The 26,559-nt window shown below is 38.1% G+C and overlaps 4 protein-coding genes across 5 annotated transcripts; 1 reads left to right on the top strand and 3 right to left on the bottom strand.

Moving 5' to 3' along the window:
• Window positions 1-503: 503 nt before the first annotated feature.
• lrwd1 (leucine-rich repeats and WD repeat domain containing 1) lies at window positions 504-7,371 on the bottom strand. Of its 2 annotated transcripts, none has more exons than XM_058382617.1 (16): window positions 7,331-7,371; window positions 6,680-6,884; window positions 6,189-6,423; window positions 5,985-6,104; window positions 5,723-5,869; window positions 5,550-5,645; window positions 5,028-5,459; window positions 4,706-4,823; window positions 4,371-4,471; window positions 3,790-3,997; window positions 3,489-3,561; window positions 3,236-3,376; window positions 2,926-3,029; window positions 2,498-2,656; window positions 1,610-1,719; window positions 504-1,168 (listed from the first exon to the last, which is right to left on the bottom strand). In XM_058382617.1, exons 2-16 carry the CDS (start codon window positions 6,757-6,759, stop codon window positions 1,016-1,018), a joined length of 2,277 nt encoding a protein of 758 aa, XP_058238600.1. In that variant the 5' UTR covers window positions 6,760-6,884; window positions 7,331-7,371; the 3' UTR covers window positions 504-1,015. The 2 variants fall into 2 exon arrangements, with proteins under 2 accessions (XP_058238600.1, XP_058238601.1); XM_058382618.1 differs by having other exon boundaries at window positions 505-1,168; window positions 6,680-6,763; window positions 7,331-7,369.
• An 833-nt stretch (window positions 7,372-8,204) lies between these two features.
• alkbh4 (alkB homolog 4, lysine demthylase) lies at window positions 8,205-10,603 on the bottom strand. The gene is made up of 3 exons (XM_058382634.1): window positions 10,451-10,603; window positions 9,969-10,160; window positions 8,205-9,402 (listed from the first exon to the last, which is right to left on the bottom strand). Exons 1-3 carry the CDS (start codon window positions 10,556-10,558, stop codon window positions 8,881-8,883), a joined length of 822 nt encoding a protein of 273 aa, XP_058238617.1. The 5' UTR covers window positions 10,559-10,603; the 3' UTR covers window positions 8,205-8,880.
• Window positions 10,604-11,335: 732 nt separating this feature from the next.
• On the bottom strand, window positions 11,336-14,293 carry polr2j (RNA polymerase II subunit J). Its single transcript, XM_058382599.1, has 4 exons — window positions 14,190-14,293; window positions 12,715-12,804; window positions 12,439-12,613; window positions 11,336-11,687 (listed from the first exon to the last, which is right to left on the bottom strand). The coding sequence occupies exons 1-4, from the start codon at window positions 14,240-14,242 to the stop codon at window positions 11,652-11,654; spliced, it is 354 nt and encodes a 117-aa protein (XP_058238582.1). The 5' UTR covers window positions 14,243-14,293; the 3' UTR covers window positions 11,336-11,651.
• A 6,428-nt stretch (window positions 14,294-20,721) lies between these two features.
• On the top strand, window positions 20,722-24,726 carry ncf1 (neutrophil cytosolic factor 1). The gene is made up of 11 exons (XM_058383676.1): window positions 20,722-20,873; window positions 20,969-21,049; window positions 21,144-21,219; window positions 21,878-22,043; window positions 22,121-22,179; window positions 22,373-22,495; window positions 22,608-22,715; window positions 23,211-23,328; window positions 23,425-23,538; window positions 23,924-24,081; window positions 24,200-24,726. The coding sequence occupies exons 1-11, from the start codon at window positions 20,802-20,804 to the stop codon at window positions 24,331-24,333; spliced, it is 1,209 nt and encodes a 402-aa protein (XP_058239659.1). The 5' UTR covers window positions 20,722-20,801; the 3' UTR covers window positions 24,334-24,726.
• Window positions 24,727-26,559: the final 1,833 nt, after the last annotated feature.

The following is a 26,559-nucleotide window of genomic DNA, read 5'->3' as shown; positions in this document are numbered from 1 at the left end:
GTGTTCCGCGTGCAACGCACATTGTGGAGAACACAAAGAGAGGATACGCTCAATACTGTTTAATTGTTCAGTTGTTTCTATAGTGATGGCGACTTTAGAAATAGGTTTTGTTTCTAAAACATCCCCAAGATTTTAAGTAAAAATGCTGCAGATGTGTTCTGTCATATGATGCAAAATACAAGCATTTAACTCGTGCCAAAAAGGTTTTGTTACAACCTTTTGGTACACGTGCCCAATTTTCCAAATAAGCTTCATTTTCTAAGCAGATGTTCACTTGTAATCATATCCTTCCAGAAATATCTCCATATAACCAGTCTGACTTTGGCATACTCCATTGTTTAGAGCAAAATAGCCTACACATATACAGTGCATACACACACACACACACACACACAAAAGAATTGTTTACTGAGGAGTTGCGGTCTGGATCTGCTGTCTTGGCAGTATGAAAACTTCATTTTAATGAGTTCCCAGGCCTGGCATTATGAAACCATGTTAAAAACATAAGGAATAAAGATGATCATACGGAAACATACGTCACATTCATCACTGGGAAAATTACATAGTAATGAATACATCTGTAAGCGTGTATGTGGTATAATGTTATAATAAAAAATGTTGTGCAGTCTCACTTAGATACTAACACACACGTAACATTTCTTTTATTTCCCAGAAGGAAAACACAATTTATCATTACATATGTACAGTTGTTTTTTGTTACAAACAAAACACAGTACTTGTAATTAAAAACAAAAATAAAACAGGATTAAAAATGAAAAAAAGATTTCAATTATTGATATCAAACCCAACAAATCCTTCAGAATAAAATACTTTTCGGTCACATAATGACAGTCCAGCAGTAATTAATCTCTTCTTATGTCTCATCAATGCTCATTATCTGGACAAATCTAATACATTTAGTTCTGTGCAAGAACTGCAATGGATCCTTCTGTTCTTGCTTTGGTGGCTCAGAAGCATTTCCTGATAAACAGAAGGAGAATGAAACTGGATCGCTTCATGAGGCAGATTCTCGTTTCCAAACCACCACCATGTTCTTGTCACTTAACGCAACCAGATAACGAAGCTCGGGATCCATGGCAACGCTGTTAATGGACGGCCCCTCGACTGGGCCTGATCCACTTCGCACTGGAGACGGCCACTCCAGCACCTGAAATGACATTGCGACAAGGTTTTTATATCTCACACTGCTTGCTGTACAAAAATAGAACACTGTGTGTCCTTGTTCAGTAAGTAATCAGGCAAAGTGGTGTGTGTGTGTACACTACTCCTACTGTTCCATCACACTATTTCTGCAATTCAAATGTGATTGTGGCAATAATGGAAACTACTTGCTGCCAGTTGGCACCTTAGCTTGCCATCCTTTCATGGATTAGTAGGCAAGGCTTACCAACACGACCAGTGATCCTATTACACTGATCCTAAATACAGACATTTATCACAGTATTGTGTAATCTCTGTCAGGAATTCTAATCACGGAGGTCATGTGACTTGATACAGACTGTGTGCCAAAAGCCATGTTCTATTAAACGTTCTATAGAACCAAGACACTCCCTCATTAACAGCTCCGTCGGCAGGTTAGTACTCGTACCTCAGTCGCAGGAACTGCTTTTCCACTCTTGAAGTTGGCCTTTGCGAGGTCCGTGATGTGGTACGTCCACAATCTGCCTTTCTCATCTCCGCACACGACGTAGCCAAAGCCTGTAGAGTGGCAAATATATATCACTACAGCATATATTCAACAAACGGTCTAACGTAGACAGATATCTAATATTACTGTTAAAACCTGCTTAATAACAGTCTTCAAATTTTATATTAATGTACACAAAGTGTCAGTTGCCTGTAATGACACACTGACGGACAGAAGGAACATACACAAGGGTGGAAATAATCTGACATCCACATGCAAACAAAAGGTGTAAGAGAAGAAGTAATCTGATGTGAAAATCCTACAAATACTCTAATGTGCAGTTCACTGCATGGCCAGTAAAACAAAATCTAAGACTCATCCATAAAAACAAGTAACCTTGATTAATATCTATAGGGATCTGTTAAAAACACAGATTTAATAGAATGAGATCTTTTTTTTTTAAAACACTGAATACAAAAATGGAGGAAACACTGACCAGGCATAACATTATGACCACATGCCTAATATTGTGTTGGTCCCCCTTTTGCTGACAAAACAGCCCTGACCCATCATGCACTGTGTATTCTGACACCTTTCAGAAAGCAATTATTCAGCAATTTCAGCAACAGTAGCTCATCTGTTGGATTGGATCACACAGGCCAGCCTTCACCCCCAACAAAATGTTCGCTTGCTGCCTAATATATCCCACCCACTAACAGGTGCCATGATGAGGAGATAATCATTGTTATTCACTTTACCTGGCACTGCTCAGAATGTTATGGCTGATCGGTGTATACATACATACATGCATGCATGCATACAGAGAGAGAGAGATAGATAGAATCTAACCTGGGCATGTGTTTAGAGACAGGTATGGGATGTCTGTATTGGACCACTGCAGTTCAGCCAGGATCACAGCAGACACCTCCTTTTTCCTCCCTTGGCACAACGCCCTCGTACCACTCCAACTCCACAAGTAGATAGAGCCCTGCATGTGACTCTTGGATGCTGAGAGAGAGAAAAATAGAACAGGATATTAGTGTAAGTACAGCCACAAACAGCTGTTTCCTCACTGGCAAATAAATACATGTGTGCAAAAAATAAGCCCTGACTTTAGAGTTGGGTTTTTTTGACTTTATATTACAGAGCACTGATCTTCCAAACCATATCAATAATGACTTTTTAAATGCATTTACTAATCCATCAACGTGGGGCATCCATCATACAGGTTGTAATAAAAAATATATTGACATATACCCATGGCTTGACTCACTCACCTACTATGTCTTCTGTAAGGAAGCTGAGTCCATCAATAGTGCGGTAATTATTGTCCTTATTGCCCTTCTTGTACACAGGAAATACAATCTCCATCTCCTCCGCCCTGGAAAGCAGACCAGCAAACACTTACACATACAGTGAAACCTTTACAGAAATAGCTCACCAGAAATAAATCACACAATTGACTTGTATTCTTACTTGCACACTGTTTACATGAAACCGTGTAATTAATAATACACTTAAGCCATCAGATTTGGCATGTGTTTGCTTCACCGAAAAGAATAAATGCACGTGTTTAGAAACAAGCACCTCTTCTGCATGTTCTTGCTGAGCTGGATGTCGAAGCTGTACAGTCCGTTGTCGCAGCCAGAGATGAGGTGTGTGTCTGGGGACCCGGGTGGCAGGCAGATGTGCAAAGGAGTGGAGCAGGTCTCCATTACAATCAGCTGACTGGGAGAACGACGACAATAATTACACATGTGTATGTTTATATACATGCACAATTTTAGTCAAAAACAAAGACAGATTAACATTGTGGTACATGAAAGCCATGATAACAAACCTGGTTTTGAAGTTGTAGTCTCGGTCCAGCCCGCCAATGTCCCACATGATGATCTTGTTATCATATGCGCCACCTTGAAACAACAACAAAAATAGTTCCTTAGCTATTCAACTAACTTCCAGTCTTATATAATGGTATCTGCTTGCAGTAACATTGAAACATCTTTTTAAATAGACTTTAACAGACACACCCAGGTGTCCAGGTGACCTGAAGACCAGAGGAATGTGATATATTTGAGATCTAGCACAGATTTTCTTTTCTTGATCTATAAGTCTCTATGAGTATTTAGCTCTGCACTTACTGAACAGGAAGCTGGTCTGGCACGGGCTGAAGCGTAGCACGGATATGGCTCGACGGCTGGCACGGAACTCGCCGTATGCCAGATTAGCTCTGGGGTGGATGAGCTTCACCATGCCTCTCTTCCCTCCTGCGGCGAGGATGCTGCAGGATCGAGCACAGCCGCCCTCGCGTGCCATTAACACCGTGGTCCAGGCCAGAGTAAAGAACTCCTAATAAATGAACATAAAATTATGCAGATGGTTATTCACACAAAAATGTCTAATGTCACTATATATTTTGATATATAGTATACTATCATACACCATCATAGTATAGTGTAGAATAATATAGTATAATGTACTAACATATATTTTGATAGTAATGACAATAATGGCAGTAAAACACAACACACAAGTGACAGGAAGTGCCGCCTCTATTTTTGTATTTCTTAGTTTTTCTTTATTATGCTCTTTATTATTATTATTATATTATTGTTGTTGTCATTATAATGTAATTTATTATTATTATTATTCTTTTTTACACCGAGAACCCAGAGACCCCTGGTGGTAAGAAGCGGTATTACAGGCAGAAATATCCACACACCTCACCAGGGACCTTGTATTTCTTCAGCACGTGGCCAGACTTGCAGTCTATCACACACACTGTCTCTCCTCCACAAGTAGCTACTGATTGTGTCCAGGCACCTGCATTTACAAAAGCAAAATCATTCTAGTGGCACCTATAAAAATATATTTTTTTCCCTTGCTGTTGTCACAAAACTGCATCTATGTTGATTTTATACCAAAGCAGTTACTTGCTGCTAAAATCTTGGTCCTTGGTATCACTTTTGTATCTTTGATTCATGTAAAAAGACCCCCCTAAGCCTGGATGAAATGCAAACAGCCTGAATTATACATGCTGCATTGCAAGACACTCACTGCTTTTGTCGTCAGTTGGCTGGAAGGCGCAGGCCCACAGCTGGGTGCTGAAGTCATCTGGACTGTCCTGTTTACTGTGACACTGCAGGACGTGAAGAGGCTGCAGACTGGCTGACTCCTGCACAGAGACACTCAACGATGTGATAACGGCTTTGTGATGAGCCGTTAGCAACAATACACTAAACACAGAAGAGCTAGACATGGTCTTCATCCATTGTCTTAGAACAATACACACCACACATCATAGTAATGTCCAGGCTTGTGATGGCCCCAGTTACATAATAAGTAAAAATAAAACAAGACGGTATGCCGTAACACATACCTTGGGAACTTGGTATTTAGTTGCTTTCCAGGATGCTCTGTTTTCCGTCTTGCTGGAGCTGCATGCTTGTGGAGTCGCAAGCTGAACTTTGAGATTTTTCTTCGCTCCCTTCGCAGTGGGCGTCATGACCACCGGCGTCACTGTCACTTTTTTTGGGGTGTTTTGGAGGCGACTGGACTTTCTCGGATTTGCCTCGGGGGTGTTCATTTTGATGCACTTTGGACTTGAGATGCTCGGGTCAGATTTCTGTGGGGTCCCCTGTGTCCGGGAGGATTTTCTCGGACTCGCTTCGACCGAAGCTGTGCTGGTTAACCGGCTTGATTTGCGTGGACTAGCCTCTGGTTCCGCTGCCTGGATTATCGCCCTTCTCTTTCGGGGGGTTGCAGTATTGCAGTTTTCATCAGTGTCATGATTTTTTCTCTTCAGAGGAGACTGAAAGGATGCATTGTTTCATGAAATGCACTGATTAGACCCTAAAATATGACATTTCAGTATTGTTGTTGAAGCAAACTGAAGGCCTACCCCATTCTCTTTTACAGGAGTCTCTGCTGTCATGTCTTCTTCCTCCTTTTCTGGATCAGTCAGCGATTTGAAATATTCTTTTGCAATCACCTCAACCTGAACCACAGAATTCAAATTTAACAGATGACATATGTATAGAGAAATTAAAGAAAGGTCAAACTTCATGCACCCACCCTCCATTTAGTGTAGTCGTTCAAAGAGCTGGGGCCATATTTGACTTGAAAGCATGCCGCATTTACAAATTTATTCTTAAGCTCTTTCAAGCTTTGAGAAGTTGCTGGATCAGGGAGACTGAAACTCTTCTCCCACACTGCAATCACCTGTAAAAGAAAAACAAATAATGTTTTATTAGACAATTTAATTATCTTAAATAATGTGTGCAAAAAAAGTAAATTTCCTTATTACACAAAAAAAAAAGCTCAGTTCCAAACTTACCCGCTTCATAAGGATCTCGCTGTTCACGTAGCGAATGTGGTTGGCTGTCGCGCTGATGTCCTTCCCGTTCAGGATCTTCAGCTTGGGCAAGAGGAACATCACTTTGTGCTCATCGCTGACCTACAGCAACAGAAAGTAATTCTGAATTAAAAAACAAAATACACACACAAACAACAATGTGTAAATCAACAGGATAGTTCTTACAGTGAGATAGAGATTGTCATCCAGCCGCAGCTCCTCCAGGCCAGCCAGAACCTCCAGCGAGGTCACGTCCTCCATATCGTTGTTGGAGAAATTCAGAAGACGAAGACGGGGAAGGGACAGTCCTGCTGGGAGCTTCTGCAGCATGTTTCCAGAAAGATCTAACTCCTCCAGCGCAGAGAGCTTATTCAACAAGGCTACAGAGAGATCTTGTTTCTTTAATCCCATACGTGAGAGACTAGAAAGGAAAACATAAATCAATGCCCATGTTAAAATATTGCTTCTAAATACTCTTTCACTTTTTTGTACTTATACCATTTTGCGTGAAAACATGTACACAAAACAATGTGATTTGTATGAATAAAAACACAAAAAAATAACGCTTTCTAAAGCAATACTCAGTCATTGACAATCAACACACAGTATATTTTTCTACATCCAGAAATATACACAGTTCATCGTTATTTGGAGACCATAGCTGTAAAAACACTTACTTTATGCTGGTAATTTCCTCCAGTTTGTTTGTTTTAGGTGAGCCTTTCCCCAGCAGTATTTTCTCTGTAATCTTCTCCATGATGCTGTGTGAAAGATGAACAACACAATAATGTGGACTGGTGCCTTTTTTCCCCCCCTTGCTTAAATAGCACCGTAGTTTCAGCTTAATGTTCCTGCCATTGTCTGATCAAGTTTCAGAGCTTTCTGCAATAAAATACACAGAATGGGATTTAAGTGGCCACTTTACACCTGGTGATTCAGTGAGTCAGATGATTCACTGATTCAGATGATTCACCGGAACTGCAGTGAAGCGCAACAGACTTTTCACTGTTTTTTTTTTTTTTTTTTTTTACAATAGTACAAAAGAAACAGTTACACCAAAGGCACTATAACTTACTGAAAAGTGAAAAGTTTGAAGATTTGGGTATAATTTTTGTGTGTGTTTTTACATGAAGTGAATCAGCAGAAAAAGAGCTACCAGAAACGCACGTGATGGTTTATTATTCAAACGCAACTCTATAAACTAATATTGAACATCGTACAGATATGACTTACTAAAATAACATTGAACAACCTTAAAAATAGTTTTTTTCCGTGCTATGGATGTGCATTAAATCCGCCACAATCAAAATAAGCCATACATTACTTACAGAAACACACCGGGGTTTACTTCGTCTTTTCCCGGGAAAACGTACCGTGAACTTTGTCCAGCGTGACGTCATTACGTCTGCGTGTGGAACCTCGTGTCCGCCATATTGAGTGTGTCTAATCTCAGGTACCTGAATACTTTATTATTTTGGTATTTATTGTGGTGGATAAAGTAAATATGAAGTAAATATAAGTAAAAAAAAGTAACCCACATATTTAACTCTTTAATGCTCGTCGTGTACCACGGCACATTCTTAGTAATTTGAATACTTTATAGGTTTTAGAATCTGAACAAAAATAAAACAGTTTTATGGAAATTTGATTGCTTAATCAATAGTTTTTGATATGCTGTAATTACATAACAAAAAGAATAGAGACCACCCCGAAAAATAATAATGCCATGTTAAGTAAGGGCTAGATGAAGAGTTTCAATTTGTTCAATTGAAATACAGCTCTGGAAAAAATTAAGAGACCACTGCCCAATCTCCAGACTCGAACCCTATTGAAAACCTCTGGAATATCATCAAGAGGAAGATGGATGGTCACAAACCATCAAGCAAAGCTGAGCCAAAACACATGCAAATCGGAGTTATTCCACCAAATACTGATTTCTTAATATTATTTAGCCAAAGCATTAACACAATTTGTTTACAAATGATTTGCATTTTGTTTTATTTGAGTTATTAAAGCTCTGCAAATACTGCATGATCTTGGGTTATTTTGATGTGTTGTCATTTCCTTTAAATATACACTCTAAATAACAATAGTTATATTTTGAATTTAGGAGAAATATTGTCAGCAGTTCACAAAAAAATGAAACAAAACTGTTCATCTCACCAATACATGAACCTGGAAGAAAAAAACATAAACTGATTATTTTGCAGTGGTCTCTTATTTTTTTCCAGAGCTGTACATTTTTTTCATGTAACAGAATGGAGGATGTAAAACATCCATGAGACGTGTATCTGAGACTCCCACTTCGCTTGGTTCAAAGTGGAACAGAATACAAGGGCATTTAATATTACACAAAAAGGTACAAGGAGATTAATAATGGTGTGTTGAACTTCTATCTGAATTTTTTGTGTAGTCACTCGAGGAATAAAAAAAAATTATTTAAATTACTAATGGTCTATGTCTCTGGTTCTTGTACTGTATTTTTTAATTGTTGGGGATGTTTCTGCCAGGAAAATGTGCCACAAATGAACTTTTAGTGCTTTGGGACAAAAGGTAAAAAAAGAAATATTTGCATATTGATTTTAATAATGAAAGTAAATGAATAGTTTCTTTCAAACTCTCATTTCCATTACATTTTATTATTGCATTTGTTTCTCATGTTGCTCTTTATCAAGAGAGAAATCTTAAAATCATCAAGTTATTCCATTTGGATTTTGCATAATGGATAAAAATCTTACACCATACCAAACACGAGCATGTTGCAACATTGAACGTCACATAGCATACATCTAGTACATATTTGCATCATGTTTAAAAACAAACATTCTGGTTCACTGAATTCAGATGAATTCATCCAGTTCATCCATAAATAATCTCTTCATGACACAGGAACACCTTTAAAGCTTGACGCTACATCCAGCAGCTCTGACCCCAACTTCTCCTGCTCTCCACCGTTCAGAAACTCGGGAGTCAGCTCTCTGAAGGTGCTGCACACCCGCCGGCTGTGTATGTGCTCCCGGTGTATGGCGTGCTTCCATCGGTGGCGTGCCTCACCGTACATGACAAATAAACACCTCCGAGGTATATTAACAGCCACCCTGACCTCGCCTCGGTCCATATCCCCCCAGCCCTGGTCTAAGCTCATGGTGATCACAGTGTCAGAGAGCATATTGAGAGTAACCAGGCGCTCCCCCCACAGCCAGCTGTCATCCAGGTGAGGGTCGATGGCGGAGCCGCGTTCGGGACTGTACTCCAGGTTGCACTGCTCTACAGGGAGGAAATCAGCCAGCAGAGGCTCTTTGGACATCTTGTCCACTAGTTTATGACTGTTCGCAGGGAGGCCACTAAAACCACCGAGGCGTACACGCCGCTTTTTGAAGTTTACCTTCGGTCCAAAGTCCTAAGAAAAACAAGTTTATTTATTATAAACATGGTAGGTCAATCTTCAGCAATAGTATTAATAGCGCTCTGGGAAAACCATGCAAAAATCATTCAAAACTGATAATCAAATAAAAAATGGATAATTCAAACCTTGGCTTGGTTTTCTTTATATCAAGGAGACGCAGCACTAAAACCGTCTAAAACAATTTTCTTGTTTTAAACTTCTTTAAATTTTGCAGTAATGTTTTTCCATATGTAGATTAACTGTGAATTTTACTTCTGATTGGGATACAAGCAAGAATGTGAAATATTTCAGTTCAGGAAAGCTTGACGTCTTTTAGAGCTAATGTAACAGAAGATTTGACCAAGCGAAGGGTGTTTCCTCAGGCTGCAACATGTACAGGTCAACATTTCTCTCATCAGAAACACACAAATCCTGGAAATGAACTAGTGGGTTGGATTGAAGGGAATTAAAATCGGCTCTCTAGTGCTGTAATGGAGAAAACTGGCAATGATAATTAATGTATTACATAAAGGTCAAACAGGAAAAATATATATTCAGTTATATCCTGTTGGAATAAGTACCTGTTTACGCCGACCAGACTGAGACTCTCTCCAGACGTCTTGGTCCATTTTAGCAACCAGCTCTTTTTCCTCATCCTCGGACACAAAGTTTTCCCACAGGAAAACACCAGGAAATGGAAAAGCCTGATGAACATTACCAGCATTTGGTACTGCTAATTTTGACTCCTGATCATAGGTGAAATCATAATGCACCTGGAATGGAAAACGCAAACCCATAAGGTTAAAAGTCCAACAGAAAATACAGATATGTATTTAGTTACTAACGACAAAAGCAAGTAAAAGACGATTTATTTCAATTAGACACGCCCCACTCCATAGACTTGAATTGGCGTCAAATCCACTCTGATCCCTTCCAATATGGCGGACGTGTTAACGCATGAGTATAGCTAGCAAGAAAAGCTAACGCGGCACCTAAACAGATGGCTTACTGTAAAACCTTTCGTCACACTCAGACTATTTTACTAATTGACCGTCAAACTTACCGAGGCTTTCTTGTCCAGCAGATGTCGCTTGTCATCATTTACCTCACATATCAGGCAAGTCCGGATGCCTTTACAGCCACAGTTAGCTGTCTGCTGCTTGGCAGCCATCAAGCAACTTTCTTCTTGTGCACCGCGGTAATATGTCCTCCCGGAACTTCAATGGCTGAAATAGTTCCGTGTGTGCTTTGTTTGGTGGTGTCTCTAAATTCCAAACCAACACGGTGTCATCAAGTTTGATCAATCCCGCACGATCCAATGGAAAATCTGACCAAATCCAAAACAGTCCACTTGCTTTTGTAGCAAACTGACCAATTATTCTGACTCAAGAAGTTATGCGAATCCCTAGGAAGCTTGATTAATTCCTCACATTCTCGTAGACAGCCTGAGCCATCCTGCATGCTTTCACAGGAAAGTAGACTAATCCTGTCCACTCTTGTACAATATGTGACAGTACTCTGGTGGAAAGTTTGACCATCCCAACTTGCTCTATCTGAAAATCTGTCAAAAACAAATCTCGTAGGAAATTTCCCCTTCTCATTTTGCTCAATCCGATAGAAAGTTGGACTAACCCCAAAAGCCCCTACAGAAAGTTCAACCAATCTTCCCTGCCCTCAATTTAAGATCAATGACACACTTCCAACATGCCTCCATAACAATTAGTATAATAATATTAATTAGTGTAATTAATATTATCCAATATAATTAGTATCATCTATATTAATATTAAAATATCTACTATAATTATTAATTATGACTCAAACTTTTAGTCCCATTAACTCCTTTTAACCAATTTTTGGTTGGATTCTGCAGATCCCATCCTGAAGCACAAGCTATTTCCATAGTCCACATGTTTCCCAACCCCACAATGCAACACTGACTGAACCATTCAGGTATCAAAATGACATTTATTCATGACAAAAAAAAATATACATAATGGATTTCTTTCACTGCACAGATCAGAGACATAAAGCAATGAAAAACATCACTACAGGATTAAAAAAAAAAAAAAAAAAATTCAATACTATTATTCAAACTGAAGATGACTTCACAGACTTCACAGTCTTTGTGGGTTTTTTGGGTTGGAGATGGGAGAATGCTTAACTTCAGAAAGAAGAGCTGAAAAAGACAAACTGAACAGCTTAAGCTCATAGAAGAAGCTGGAATAATCATCAGTGGACATCCATAGTTCGACAGAGCTCCTTCATTCAATTCCCTCCTGTTTATCTTTGATGGCAACCTGCAATCAGGGGAAAAATGGATTTGTCACTGAAGCGGATTGCAAAAGAAACCGATATATGTCCGACATTACTCTCAAACTAACGAGACACAACCAGATATATTAAATGATGGCATCATTTTCATATTCAGTGTGATTTATGCACTCCCAAAATCACCCAAATCCATCCTTCTATTCATCCACGCAAAACACTAACAAGAAAGTTGTTAAAATCCTCAATCTGATTGGTCAGAAGGTATTGGAACCTTTTCAGCAGCTCTGACAGTGGTTTGGGGAATAGGGTAAAATCCTGGGAATTTATTAATACACACGATTGTTACACAGGGACTTGTGTAATGGAAACTCTGCAGAAACCTATATAATCACTTTTTCAGTGAAGGTTGCTTTGTTTGATTTTTTTTTTCTAGGAGTCTCCAGTGCAACTGCTTTGTATCAGTCAGAGGAAAAAGCTATAACTGTCATCAGGACAGAATCCTTTTCTCTGTAACACGACAAGCTGCATCTTTTCTGGCTTATTAACTTCAACAGATAGAAATCAGAGAGGCTTGGTGATGGAGTGAGTGTTTACAGCTGTTATAATGGGAATGCTGTTAAAATGATGATAAAAAATTATGAACTTCAGGGTTCTACCAGGATGCACCCCACCACCCCATTTAGTGACTGTTCACCTACAACAACATGCCCCATCATGTGTCATTCCTTACAATGGGGGGAAAAAACCCCAAAAAGTTTATACTGTATCAACATTCACCCTGAACCTCTCCTCCAGCAGGGACAGTTCGCTGATCAGATCAGTGATAGCATTTGTAAAGGCTTCTTGAGGACTGTAGTCTGGTGTCGTCTGGACCCGAATGACAACCTTGTGCTCCAGTGGATGGGGAACTTTGTAGCCAGCAAACAACACCTGAGGGTCCTTCAGCAGCTGTCTGTTATTAGAGACAGATTTGGGGGTTTAAAGTTCAAAGGATGGACACTAAGAGATAAACAGATCAGAGCAAAGCTATGATGAGAATATTGATATCCTTACGATCTGATGATGTTTCCCAGCGTGTGGTCTTCTTTATTCAGCGTGAACAAACACGCATTCGGCACCTTGGTGTCCTTTGTTATTGTGATTCTGCAACAATGATTAACATTAGTGAAAGTCTTACAAAGGAATTAACTGATAGATCCACATGTAATGCGTATATAAACAAAATATAAGGGAATGTTTGTTAAGTAAGGAATAAAACAAGACATGGATTGCAGTTATAGGAAAATAATCAACAATGTCTTGGTGTCATGTGGCCAGATCAGGAGGAGTCAATTTTACCACTCTAAGCTTGATTATTTTCTGATAACATCATTTATTAATCTTGTTTATTCCTCTTTTAATCATTTATAGTTACATTTAACATTGTAGAACGTCTACGAGATAAGTTTTTCCTGTTATCACTTGCACTACAGCAGCAATAACAGAGCTGCACTCTCTCCTGAAGCCTTTAGAAGAAAACTTAATCTAACAGTTTTCCCTCTGACACTGGAGACTCCTTCCATAAATGTGTTTACTTTCTTCTTCTTTCGGCTTTTCCCTTCAGGGGTCTCCACAGTGAATCATCTCTCTCCACCTATCCCTATCTTCTGCATCCTCAACCCTTACACCCACTAGCATCATATCCTCATTTATTACATCCATATACCTCCTCTTTGGCCTTCCTCTTTGCCTCCTGCCTGGCAGCTCCATGTCCAACATTCTCCTACCAATATACTCACTCTCCCTCCTCTGGACATGTCCAAACCATCTTAATCTGGTCTCCCTAACTCTGTCCTCCAAACATGAGCCGTCCCTCTGATGTACTCATTCCTAATCCTGTCCAACCTCCTGTCACTCCCAAAGAAAACGTCAACATCTTCAGCTCTGCTACCTCCAGCTTTGATTCCTGTCTCTTCCTCAGTGACACTACCTCTAAACCATACAGCATGACCACTGTCTTGTGTCCACTTTAATAAACATAAACGTATATACATATTCATGGTGAAATAACAGCTTTTTAAATCAGACCTAGGTTATGTAGTTCGTCCACAATGCAAGTCTCTGGGAAATGAGTTACCATAGAAACGATACCATTATTCGAACAAGCGCATGAATATAAACCTTGCAGCCGGAACTACTTTCAGAGAAACTCTTATAGAAAATGAATTGAAAATGCATCAGTAAACATAGCTAGCTAGCAGAGTTAAGCCACATCTGTAGTATTACCTAGTATAAAGTGACTTCAGACGAAATAAAACTATGAAGTAGTATCTAATCTATCTGGACAGTCTAAAATGTGTTGCTTTTTATTTTATTTTCTAACTTAAAGCTCAAATGAATCAAGTTGACGTCACTCCTTGACAAGCTCACAAAGCTAGCTAGCTAACTAACTAGCTAACGTTTTTTTAAAAGCAAAAAAAAAAATAATGCAGTTTTGTTAGTAAAATCCTAAAGATTGTATACGTGGAAAATAAACTCTTTAGACTTACTTTTTCTCACCCTCGAACAATAAAAACGACTCGAAGGCCGGCGGCGCGTTCATCTTAGCAGTGTGTGTTTTTGTACTAAGCGGTAGTAAGGGGCACGCTGCTGTTACGTGAATACGTAAATTACGTTTCTAGCGTAACATACGTGGGAGTCATTCCTCAAGCCACCACTAGATGTCGCACACATCTCGTTTTTATTCCCATAAGCTGCATAACTGTAATACCACAGCGCTACATATTACCTACCACTAGGGGTCGCCAATGGACTAGTTTTATTTAGATAATGCGTATGAGGTTAATTCCATCGGAGTCCATAGGTGTCGTGAATGAGCTTTTTTTTTCTTCTTCACATAATAATAATTAAAGGAAGTAGAAGATTTTATTCCTTCTGAAGTATTACATCCTAACCTTAGTTTTTATTTACATCCAGCAGCTCACAGAAGGCAATTTGTGTCAGTAATTGACTTGATGATGACACAATTGCAATATTTGTGTGTGTGTGTGTGTGTTATACAGTGACATGCAAATCAGTAGGACCTTGCATTCACTGTTCAAATATTCAGACAATGTATACAGAAATTCAGTTGGGTTTTTTGTGTGTGAATTCACACAGTCTGAAAAAACATACTGTATTACGCCATATTTATATTTATAGGTCTTTTGACCTTTAAGTCTTCTGCTTTTGTTTGGGAAATACTTGTTTATTTGTTAGACTCTTGTGCTGCGTGGGTATATAACGGGTCATCCCCATTTTATGCAACAGGGAATATCCAGAAAGAATGTGATGTTAAATGAAAGCAGATTTCACAATCACAGACAGTAAAAAAAATGGGAACTGAGCAGGAATGAAAACACTGCATATAGCAAAGCTACTTGGTTGGGTGTCCCTTTTTACTTGACAGTTAAATACTTTATTGCAGTAAAATGACTTTTATCAATGAATGTTGTCACAAATCTGGATGTAGATTTATTTCCTGAATGAGCAAACACAAAGCAAAAGTGGTAAGGAAATACTCTAAGTGACACAACAAGAGATGAGATGTGGAACCAGACTCAGAAGGGAACCCATCCTCTTCCGGATGACTCAGGACAGTGACATTATAATTCTAAACTAAAGTTAGTAAGGTCAGCGGGTGGAAATGATTACAGAAGCAGTTTTTAACTACAAGTCACAACATATAAGTGAGACTATCCACTGAAAATAGATACTGAATTTTCATCATGTGAAATATGTGTATTCAACTGATGTACCAAGCCTTACAAGCATTTGTTTTGTTTCTATTTTTGACAATAGTTTGTTCTCTTACTTCTGATTTTTTTTGCCTTGACCTTGTTTCCCAGTTTGCAAATCATATGACCCACTGCTTGTTCTGCATTTAACTACATTGGCCTGTTTTCTATGCAAATACAAAATTAGCCAAGCATCAACACCTTTCTTTTTTATAATAAATTGCAAAAATATAGTGGGTAATTCTAGCTCATTTAATTTCTAGCTAAATTTTGGTTAATTACTTGACGCTTAACTTCTGATGAATTCATTAGCTAATCACATAGCGTGAGTCACTGAGACTGAATGATGTCTGAATGATGCAAAACACCAGTTAGATTAATAAGATTATAAATGATGTACAATTTTCCTCAAGTATACTTTCTCAGGACTTGAATATATATAATTATGGATTTCCTGAACTAAAATAAGTTTCCTTTTTGCACATCTCTTAAGTTCTACTATTTTAAAATCTGGTTTCTCCCAAAAGTGAAATAAGAGATTTTCCACTTCAACAAAGCATTAAATTGATTTTTGAAAATAAACAATTTCTTTATTTCAATTCTATTTAACACGTTGCACCCAAGTCTACGGCATTTGGCCGATGCCTTTATCCAGAGTGACTTAAATTTTATCTATTTATTTTATACAATTGAGCAGGTAAGGGTTTTGCCCAAAGCCCCAGCAGTGGCAGCTTGGTGTTCCTGGTATTTTAACTCACAATCAGTAATCCAACAGTTTAGTTAGTTACCACTGCCATCATTTGTAGCCTATTAAGTGGTAATAAATGTTAGAGACTGTTTTTATAGCCAAGTTCTTTTCCGTTTTGGCTGTTTGCCAGAATTCATCCACCAAAACAGCCACTGGGTTTTCCCCGATCCCGACACCTCAGTACAGTTGACTATAAGAGACTATATTATTGTCATGAACTTTAAAATACCACAGCCATGTCTCTCATAAGATCTTTGCGTATGGGTAATGTGACGTTAAGGATTTGTGTGACAGCCACTCATATGACTCACATGTTTTTATTTAACAACAAAGTTCCATCAATTTCCATTAGACATTTTTTCAGAAATGGACCTTTCCAGCACTTTGTCATTGGATGTGTTGTGGTTGGTTGTGTAATAATAAGTTACCAGAGATACTCAAAGATTACTCATTTCATTGTAAATCAGAAGGATGAGGATTAACATAAAGTCAAATTTCAAATCCTTCATACTCTTCATACTACGTCACTGACTGGAAAAGTGAAAGACTTTTACAGGGGAAAAATGTTATTAATGTATCAGACTTTATCATTCGACAGCATCTATTATTCAATTTGTAATGAAATCCAGAGTTTACTGTATTAGCGCTTTCATCTTTCATCGGCATGTCTTTCTGTCTTTGTTTCACGCTTACTGCTTTCTCGGCACCAACAAATCCAACAGTTTCAGAGTCAATAAATCACAAATATTTCAATAAAAACACTCAGAACACATTGAAGTTCATGTGGAAGATTTCTATTTACCTAAAGACAATAGTTTACTGGCATAAAAGTTGGGAAAATCTATATTGTACTTTGTAAAAAAAAATTCCCCCATGTTTTTATTTATTTATGTGCTGGCAAAATTTTAATTTCCTACTACTAACTTAGTGACTTCCACTTTTGAAAATGAGAAGAGTTGATTTCCTCTTGTTGCTAGATTTCCCAACCACAGCTAATAGATGTACTTGATATGGGCTGAACTGTTCCAAATTTTACCAAAGTTATTGTAGACTTACTTTAACCCTAAAGCCAGATTAGAATCAGTTTAAAAGAGTTAGAAATTGTTAAAACTTCCATCCATTTCCTACACCCGCTTTATTTCTAATTCAGGTCACGGGGATCTGCTAGAGCCTATACCAGCACACATTGAGTAAAAGGCAGGGGTACACCCTGGACAGGTCACCAGTCCATCACAGGGCCACACATATAGACAACCACACACAGTGCAGTGGTGGCTCAAGTGGTTAAGGCTCTGGCTGGTTGATCGGAAGATCAGGGGTTCAAGCCCCAGCACTGCCAAGCTGCCACTGTTGGGCCCTTGAGCAAGGCCCTTAACCCTCTCTGCTCCAGGGGTGCTGTATCATGGCTGACCCTGCGCTCTGACCCCAACCTCCAAGGATGGGATATGCGAAGAAAGAATTTCACTGTGCTGTAATGTATATGTGACAAATAAAGGCCAATTCATTCACACACTCACTCCTATGGGCAATTTAGAATTACCAATCAACCTAATGTACATGTTTTTGTACTGTGGGAGGAAACCGGAGTACCCAGAGTAAACCCATGCAGGCATGGGGAGAACATGCACACTCCACACAGAAAGGCCCCTGCCGATTTGAACCCAGGACCTTCTTGCTGTGAGGCAACTGTGCTGCCCTGAATTGTTAAAACACAAAAAATAAAATAGTATTTTTGCTGTGCTAGATTTTATTAACACATTCAATATTTTGCGTTAAGGATAATATGTTAGAAATGAGTGGAAAAGTATAACATACAGTATAAAAGGCAGATGTGGATGGATGTAATCACACAGTCGTATCATATGATGATCTTTGTCCCTAAATGCATTCAATTACAGTATGTTTTAAGAAACATGTAGTCTTTAGGAAATATTACTCAATTTTCATCAGTAAAAGATGATATATTTGAAAGACAAATGATGTGTGAAGCAATTTGTGACCCTGTTGAAACAAAAAAGCAAGCTGTGTTGCTTAATCCTTTATATGAGCTTTAACAATTAATGTACTATTCCTTAAAGACATGGGATACAGCACACTGTTACAGGAACTAAATATATGAATAATAATGGAATAAATAAGTGAGAAATAAAAATATGATGGGGAACAAAAAAATGTCACGGTGGTGTGATGTGGCCAGATGTTACTGTTACCACCCCAACCACACAAATTCACTCTTTTTCACATGCAGCGGCAATTTTAAGCAGCTACTCGTGACCTGTGTTTGGGGGCGATTGGAGGAAACCGGAGAAAACAGAAGGATATGGAGTGTGAGTACTGTGTAAAACGCCACACAGACACCATGCAAACTGAGCTACTGTTTTTTATTACACTTCAAACTCACACACACACCCACACCCACAAACACACACACACACACACACACACACACCCACAAACACACTGACCAAAGCCTAGATTATCACGATATTGCACACTGAGCTCATCATTGCACTCTGCTCATTGTAGCATACTGTAATATGACCCTTTTGAATAATTTTATTTATCTTGTTCACATTTTACTTAATTTATTTTTAAAATAATTAATAGATTATTAATAAATTAATACATAAATTTGTTATTTTTATTTTATTTTATTTTATTTTATTTTATTTTACTATATCTGTCCTCTGGTTTAACTCTATGGTATGGTTATTTATGTGACAAATAAAATCTGAATTCCAACTTCATTTGAATTTATACCACAGCAATTCAAATTTTTTCATTCATGAATTCACAACAGGTCGTACATTCATTGTTGTGAAACATCAGAGGAAAAAAAAAGTCAATTTCTGTTAATAGTTTTCTTGTGGTATCTAAGAACTGTCATTTGCTTGCCCGCATTTCTTGTGCAAGTGCAGCTTGTCATGTTACAGTAAAACCGTTCCGCACACACTGTGTCTTCTGTCCTGATGACTTTCTTCTGGTGAAAAACCAGACTAAATATCAGTTCTGTACTGAAAATTTCAGTGACAGTGGAAATGGATAAGAGGCTATTTAGTATTTTAATATCTTGCAGGTAAAACCAGTTCTCTAAGCCTGAATTTAGAAAAAATAAACCAATGATTCAAAAAAAAGATTTATCTTCACTAACTTCTATAAAGAAACCAATAATCTCACTACAAAATTTCAATATATAGTCATTTATCCCCCCCAAAGTATATTCAACACTCAAAAGCAGGTGTGCAAAAATAAGTGCACCCTTGCTACTTCTACAAATCATTAAGAGAGTAATCAGCAGCTTGGTATTCCTGAAGATTTCCTGAAGATTGGTGTTCGGAAGCACTCAGCTGTGTAATGTAAAGTTGTGTAGGGAATATCCTTACTCTTAAAAATGAAAATAAAAGGTAAAATAGAACATGATCAGCAAGGTGGAAACAATAAAACTAATAACACAAGGAAACCCAGTTCTAACGCATCTATTTGCTTGTTATATTCCACAGTTACAGATGTTACATGCAACACATTTAATGTAAATGTAGTGTGTAATTAAGCTGATGAAACCAAACAAGACTTACAAGGAAGAGGCATTTTTAAACAGGAAATTGACCAATAAAGAATAAATAGTATGTCAGTATTTTAGCAATTTTTAAACTGAGGAACACTGCATTGAGGAAGCTCTCTGAACGTTGTAACATAAGTGATAAAGTGATCGAGTACTTCCCGTTTTAAGATATTAAACCTATTTCTAAACATTTCTACTCTTATCTTCCGGACAATTTAGGCTCAAAATAGGTTTATTAAACTGTATGATGTGACTATAATCAGAAAATATTCATTTGGTGCCATATTTTTTTGTTGAATCGTTTTTTTGCTAAACAGAGAAAGAGAATTTTTTTTTTTCTCATCTGAAAGGAAGCATCTGCTTTTAGTCAAGCATAACCAATGAACCTTTGAAGCTGCTGAAGGAAGCATGAAAGCAAACTCTTCCTCAATATATGAGGACGTGAGCTCTGGCACGTCTCTGATTCTGTAGCTGCAGTTCCTGTCCATGTTGTAACAAAACCAAACCAAATGCACAAAGTGATGACACAGGTTTTGAAGCAACTGGAGGATCTTGCATGATTTTTCCTTCTCCTTTTTTGTAACATGCAGATTCTGAAAGTAAATGCAGGCTGATTGGTTATATGAAGCATTTACAGTGCAGGGGACTGATTTCTTTTCCCTTGAAACAATGCCTTTATTTAGAACGCGAAGGTTTATTTGACATCCTTGGCTTGGCTCTGTGTGCTCAGTGTGTAAAAGATTCACTAGGGTTAATGGATAATGAATAAGTCAGCAGTATGTTTAACAACACAATGAAAAATTAAAAACTGCTTCAAACAAGATTCAATTATTTATGCAATAATTGCATCAAGGGGTGTATTTTTTAAAAATTGCAGAAAACATTCAGATATTGCATATCGAGTTGAAAGCAAAGTGACGACATTTCTGGTTTTTAGTTTGCAAGAAAAAGGAGGAAACCTTTACACTCCACCTACTGTCACATCTCAGATTTCCTCTGTGAAAGTGAGTCCTATAAATACCAGCGTGTTCTGTTTTCCTCTAGTTTCGTACTGTGAGTCTTGTCAGTGTTCAGGATGGCAGAAATATACGTGCAACACATAGAGCTTTTGGGCTTTGAGAAAAGGTTCTACCCAAGTCAGCATTATGTAAGTAATGTGTGCTGTATTTTGGTAATTGTAGCATCATAAGTTCATATAGTTTTGACAATGGTGAATTTATTGTTGCTTGCTTATGTCACAAGGTCTACATGATCATGGTGAAATGGAGCGATCAGTCAGAGAAACTGATCTACAGAAAATATCCAGAAATCCATACTTTCCATGTAAGCCTGTTAATTCATACATTTATATATTAAGTAATAAACGTTACAAATATTTTTCACTCCACCAAATTCAACCCTTGTATTGCTTATGTAGAAATCCCTGAAGGAGATCTTCCCGATCGAGGCGGGTGACATTAATCCCAAAGATCGTATAATTCCCCATCTGCCAGGTAAGAACTGTTCTGTAAGGTTGTATCGTATTTTAGAATCAGATTACTTCCATGTCATTTGTTTATATTGAAGAGAAAGAGAATGATCTGCCTTTCAAACAAGCATTGGGAATTTGTAATAGACAAGGAAGATTGTCCAGATTGTGCTTCTGATAATAATATCTACAGCTATAGCTTAAACAGACAATGTAGCTAATAAAACATACATTTTCAACACTAGTTCAGTGTCAGACACTGTAAATGTCTCCTTATATTGTTCCATCTGCTATTAGATCAGTTTCAGCTAGAATAAGAATAGAAAGTGTGTTTGTGAAGGATTTTTTAATGGAAATACAAACAGAATGACTTTTGAAGCAAATCTTAAACAGTCCATGTGCGTTTTGTGGATATTTCCACAAATGTATACAGTCTGCGAAACAGGACTTTCATTTCTGCCAAACTTTGTTATCTTTGTGCCTTGAATTTCCAACGGTCATGAAACTGAAAGTTGTGGACTTTCCCACAGCTCGCACACCTGTCAGTCTGTATAATGTGGCCTTTAACAAGAAAGCAAAAAGAGAAGTTATAGAACTTACCAGGTTGCAAAATAAAAAAAAATTACGCTTTGGATTTTACTTTGCAAAAAAAAAAAAAAAACCCCACTCGTGTACTTTCACAGCTCCGAAATGGCTCGACAGCCAGAAGTCAACTGAGACTAGACAAGGGACTCTGACGGAATACTTCCAGTCTCTGCTCAACATGCCTTCGAAGATCTCCCACTGTCAGCTAGTCAGGAACTTCTTCAAAGTACGGCCAGATGATGAGAGTCCACCAGCTCCTAATGTGTAAGTCTGAGGCACTTCATGACTTCATGAGTTCACAAAGAAAGTTAATGCCTCATAGACTTGCTTTGTATTTGCAGACAAAAAAGGAACGAGACCTATGTCACGTCCAGGGATAGAGCAAGGACCGCCACCTCTGGTAATATGACCATTTTCATGAAACCATTGTCATTCTCACATTTAGAACCCTAAAGCCTTCCAGCCTTGTCCAACTGGGGGAACTCTTAAGAGTTGAACCCTATCACAGAAGCCATTTTTTAATGTCTACTTCATCCTCACCATTTAGATCTGATTCTGTTTTAGGTCTGATTCTTGTGCTGTATGTGTTGTAGAAATCACAGGTCCAATCATGCTGGAAACCTACAGAGTGATAGCCGATTACAGCAAAACCTCAAAATATGAGCTCAACCTGAAGGCAGGAGATTCAGTGGACATTGTGGAGAAAAGTTCCAATGGTGAGGCAAAAATGGAGCTACACTCTTATTACATTGGTCCAGTTCCTAAATATGTAAATATATGTAACATATAATATTATACCATATGTGTGTGTTGTTTTTTTGTCTTTAGGTTGGTGGTTCTGCCAGTGTGAAGCACAGAGAGGATGGGCTCCAGCCTCTTATCTAGAACCACTAGATGGACCTGATGAGTCTGAAGAGCCGGAGCCCAATTACGCGGGTCAGTTCTCTTTCATCAAACAGGATACGAGCAATGTGTTCATAAACTGTTTAAAAAGAAATGTTATAACCACAAAAATAAAAGAGCTTATGAGATTACAGAAAAGACTGCAAACCTCATTTTTTGAATCTTATGGTTTGCAGTTTTATGACTTTTATTGTAAGACTACAGTCCAAAACAAATTCATATAAGTACAAATAAGACAAGATATTCAAATGGCACGATATAAAAGCCAACATGGCTAAGCTACATTACTGGAAAATCTAAATATAGGAGGCAGTCTTTCATTATTTAGTTATTGTCTCTCATGTTTGCCTTTTTTGAAGATTTGTGGGTTTCACCAACATTAAATCAGTCATGAATGTACTTGGATTTTTCCCCTTCGAATACATTTACTCTCAATATTACTGAAAAAATGTGAAATGTTAAATGGGAACTATTGTATAGTGAGACCGATGCAATTTGATCATATCTGTTGATGCTTTTATCCAACAGGAGAGATGTACAAAACCACAAAAGCCTACCATGCAGTGGAAGAAGATGAGATCAGCCTGGAGGTTGGAGAAACCGTTGAGGTCATCCATAAGCTACTGGATGGCTGGTGGGTGGTCAGGTATGAGACAAGTCTTCCTTGGATTACCTTGGCTTATAATTGTGGCAATTAATAATTCTTGAAAGCAGAGTGTATTCAATTTTGTATGCTTGACAGGAAAGGAGAGGAGACAGGGCACTACCCCTCCATGTTCCTTTGGAGTACCGGGGAAAAGAAGGAAGTGGAGGCTGAAAGGAGCCCTGTGACCAGGAACACTCCACCACCCAGGAGGTATGATTGGCATGATTAGCAAGCTATATCCCTTTAACTATATAAAGATCTCATGAGGTTCCATCTAGTGTCCTAACATTGCTTCAGTTTGTCCATTGAACTCTTGAGGAACTATTTGAATCATAATTTTATTACTAATATTCTTGAGTACACTCAGAAAAATATTCCATTCATTATCCTGAAGGTTCTTTGGTTTGTTTTTTAAGAAAAGGTTGCATGTAGAAGCAATTTAGAAGCAATGTAGAACCTTCTTCACACGCGATAACCTTCAAATAATTGTCACTAGAGCTTTAGCGTCTTTTATTTTTTTTGTTGAGGTTCTACATGAGATCTTTTGTTATAATACCACGTTTCTCCTAAACAAAATTTTCATCTTGCTCCACAGATCAACTATACGCAACCCCCAGAGCATCCACACCAAAGGTCGTCAACGAATCAGCCAAGATTCATACCGCAGACAGAGCCGCAAATACTTACAGCAGCGAGGACGACTTGCGTCCCAGCCGAGGAAAAACTCCAGATCTACAGCGGAGGAAAATCCAGGTGAGTTTCTGCTTGACAGATTTATCTACTTAAAAGCTTTTTATTATTTTACTAGTAATCCATTTTCACCTTCTGTTAGTTCACATTTTTTAACTGCATTTGTTCTATGTGTGTATAGAAAACACCGCAAAAGAAGCTGCAAAAGAAGAAGCGAAGAAAACCCCAGCTATTCCTCCAAGGCCTAGCCAGGAGCTCATTATGGAGCGCTGCACGGAAAACACACGCAAGAGAATCAGCATCCACGCCAACTGAAGTCAGCTAACCGCTCAGAATCTCACCTGAATATAGAACTCCAAGCTTGACTCTGTCACTGCTGCAGCGTTTGCATAAGACTTTCCGTTGCAAGGAAATTGCATGGCATGAACCAGTAGCACGATTTCATTTCCCTGCTCAAGCACATCTGATTTGTATTTGTAAATGCCACAAAAAAACTATGTTGTTTAGAGAACTGCAGGTCTGGCAGCTTATAAAATGTCAGCAAAACCCAGAGAAAGCTTCACTTCTGTGCTCCATCTCTGTAGCCAAAGAGGACCATAGCAGTCTTAAGCATTGTGTAGGATTGACTGCATATGTTGTTTTTAATAAGCTATAGTGTTTTTTCATTGTACTTTAATTAACAAATAAATAAATATATATTTAAAAATGTCCGTTTTAGTCATTCATTGTATGCAGTGTCTTTGGGAAACCGTAAAGCCGTTGTGGGGCCATCGCTGTACTTAATCACTATACACTATACAAAAAGATTAGATATATCCTAATCTTTAAAATAAATGATTGATACGAGAGGAACAGTTAAATTTAGAGGCTGTATTTCTCCTCTGTTAGGAAGTGAAGGACTTGCAGGGAATAAACACAAAGGCAAATTTTAATCTAGTCTTGGTATCACTACATAAATGTTTAACCATGAGCATTTATTTAAATAATGATAAATTACATATTTAAAATATATATTACATGAAATAGATTGAGTGCGTAATTGTATCTGACAGGGCGGAATGTGTATAACTGGCATGTTTTTAAGTCATGCACAATTACAAGGGAGAGATTGGCTGAGGATCCACCATGACCCTGATCAGGATAAAGTGTTTACTAACATTGAGTGAGTGAGAGTGAATATGTTAATAAAACTACACTTGATAATTCTTTTTTTCAGGGACAAAAAAGTCCAACAGAGTAGGAATGATGCCCTCTTAAATGATCCGGGCAATGAACCACCTACAAAAACATTAATAAATAATTCAAGCACTATTTACACCCAGCTCTAATAAGATGAGATAAGATGAGATAAGATGAGATGAGATGAGATGAGATGAGATGAGATGAGATGACATAAGATAAGATAAGATAAGATAAAACAAACAAACAAACAAACAATTGCACTTGGTTATTGCACATCTTAAATTGTTGTTATTGCACAGAATGTTAATTATTGTAATTCCACAGTTTAAGAATATCACATACAACAGTGTATATTATGATGACAGGTTATTTCACAGTTAGAACACAGTATAAAAGTCAGTATTAAAAAAATCAGTACTAAAAAAGTGTATTATGGTGGCTGAGAGCAGCTCTGACTGTAAGGTCTAATAGCAGTAGGGAGAAATGACCTTCTGTATCGCTCCTTCAGACATTTAGGATGTAACACTGTGTCACTGAAGGACCTGCTTAGAGATGTAACTGTGTCATACAGGGGGTGAGAATCATTCTCCAGCAAGGACGATAGCTTAGCTACCATCCTCCTTTCTCCCACCTCCTGTATTGTGTCCAGGGGCATCTCAAGGACTGAGCTGGCCTTCCTGATTAGCTCACCCAGTCTCTTCCTGTCTGCAGTAGAGATGCTGCTGCACCAGGAGACCACTCCAGAGAAGATGGCTGAGGCCACCACAGAGTCAAAAAAGGTCTTCAGTAGTGCTCCCTGCACTCCAAAAGACCTCAGTCTCCTCAGCAGAAAGAGTCTGCTCTGTCCTTTCTTGAAGATTGCATCTGTGTTATCTGTCCAGTCCAGTTTGTTATTCAGATAAACACCCAGGTATTTATAAGAATCCATTCTCTCAATGTCCTTTCCCTGAATGTTCACTAGTGGTTGTGAAGGGTGTTTGTGCCTACGGAAATCCACCACCAACTTGGTTTTTCACGCATTTATCTGGAGGCAGTTCCGTTGGCACCAGTCCACAAAGTCCTTTGTGATTCTTTGAAGGGAATAAATCACATGCTGTCGTAGGAAAATAATAATAGGGTGGTATGATTTGGTGACTGTGTGTCTGTTATTTCTGTTACAATATTAATAATAATAATAACAATAATAATAATAATAATAATAATAATAATTATTATTATTATACCATCTTACAGTAAAGCATGGCCATGCATAATAATAATAATAATAATAATAATAATAAATCTTCTTGTTTTCCGCCTATTATTATTATTATTATTAATATTATTATTATGCATGGCCATGCTTCACGGTAAGATGGT

Source organism: Hemibagrus wyckioides, linkage group LG28, assembly GCF_019097595.1.
Source record: "Hemibagrus wyckioides isolate EC202008001 linkage group LG28, SWU_Hwy_1.0, whole genome shotgun sequence".
NCBI lineage: Eukaryota > Metazoa > Chordata > Actinopteri > Siluriformes > Bagridae > Hemibagrus > Hemibagrus wyckioides.
The sequence above is the reverse complement of the archived record's forward strand: the minus strand, read 5'-3'. Positions and strand labels throughout refer to the sequence as shown.

Coding starts and splice junctions, on each gene's coding strand:
- lrwd1 (XM_058382617.1), bottom strand. CDS start 6,759: ATGGAGAAGATTACAGAGAAAATACTGCTGGGGAAAGGCTCACCTAAA. Junction 6,105..6,188: donor ATGACAATCTCTATCTCACT/GTAAGAACTATC, acceptor CTGTTGCTGTAG/GTCAGCGATGAGCACAAAGT. Junction 3,998..4,370: donor AATACAAGGTCCCTGGTGAG/GTGTGTGGATAT, acceptor TTCATTTATTAG/GAGTTCTTTACTCTGGCCTG.
- alkbh4 (XM_058382634.1), bottom strand. CDS start 10,558: ATGGCTGCCAAGCAGCAGACAGCTAACTGTGGCTGTAAAGGCATCCGG. Junction 10,161..10,450: donor TGCTGGACAAGAAAGCCTCG/GTAAGTTTGACG, acceptor TTTCCATTCCAG/GTGCATTATGATTTCACCTA. Junction 9,403..9,968: donor AGTCTGGTCGGCGTAAACAG/GTACTTATTCCA, acceptor TGTTTTTCTTAG/GACTTTGGACCGAAGGTAAA.
- polr2j (XM_058382599.1), bottom strand. CDS start 14,242: ATGAACGCGCCGCCGGCCTTCGAGTCGTTTTTATTGTTCGAGGGTGAG. Junction 12,805..14,189: donor TTGTTCGAGGGTGAGAAAAA/GTAAGTCTAAAG, acceptor TCATTGTTGCAG/AATCACAATAACAAAGGACA. Junction 11,688..12,438: donor TGCTGGAGGAGAGGTTCAGG/GTGAATGTTGAT, acceptor CCCTGATTGCAG/GTTGCCATCAAAGATAAACA.
- ncf1 (XM_058383676.1), top strand. CDS start 20,802: ATGGCAGAAATATACGTGCAACACATAGAGCTTTTGGGCTTTGAGAAA. Junction 21,220..21,877: donor TATAATTCCCCATCTGCCAG/GTAAGAACTGTT, acceptor GTACTTTCACAG/CTCCGAAATGGCTCGACAGC. Junction 22,496..22,607: donor TGTGGAGAAAAGTTCCAATG/GTGAGGCAAAAA, acceptor TTTTGTCTTTAG/GTTGGTGGTTCTGCCAGTGT.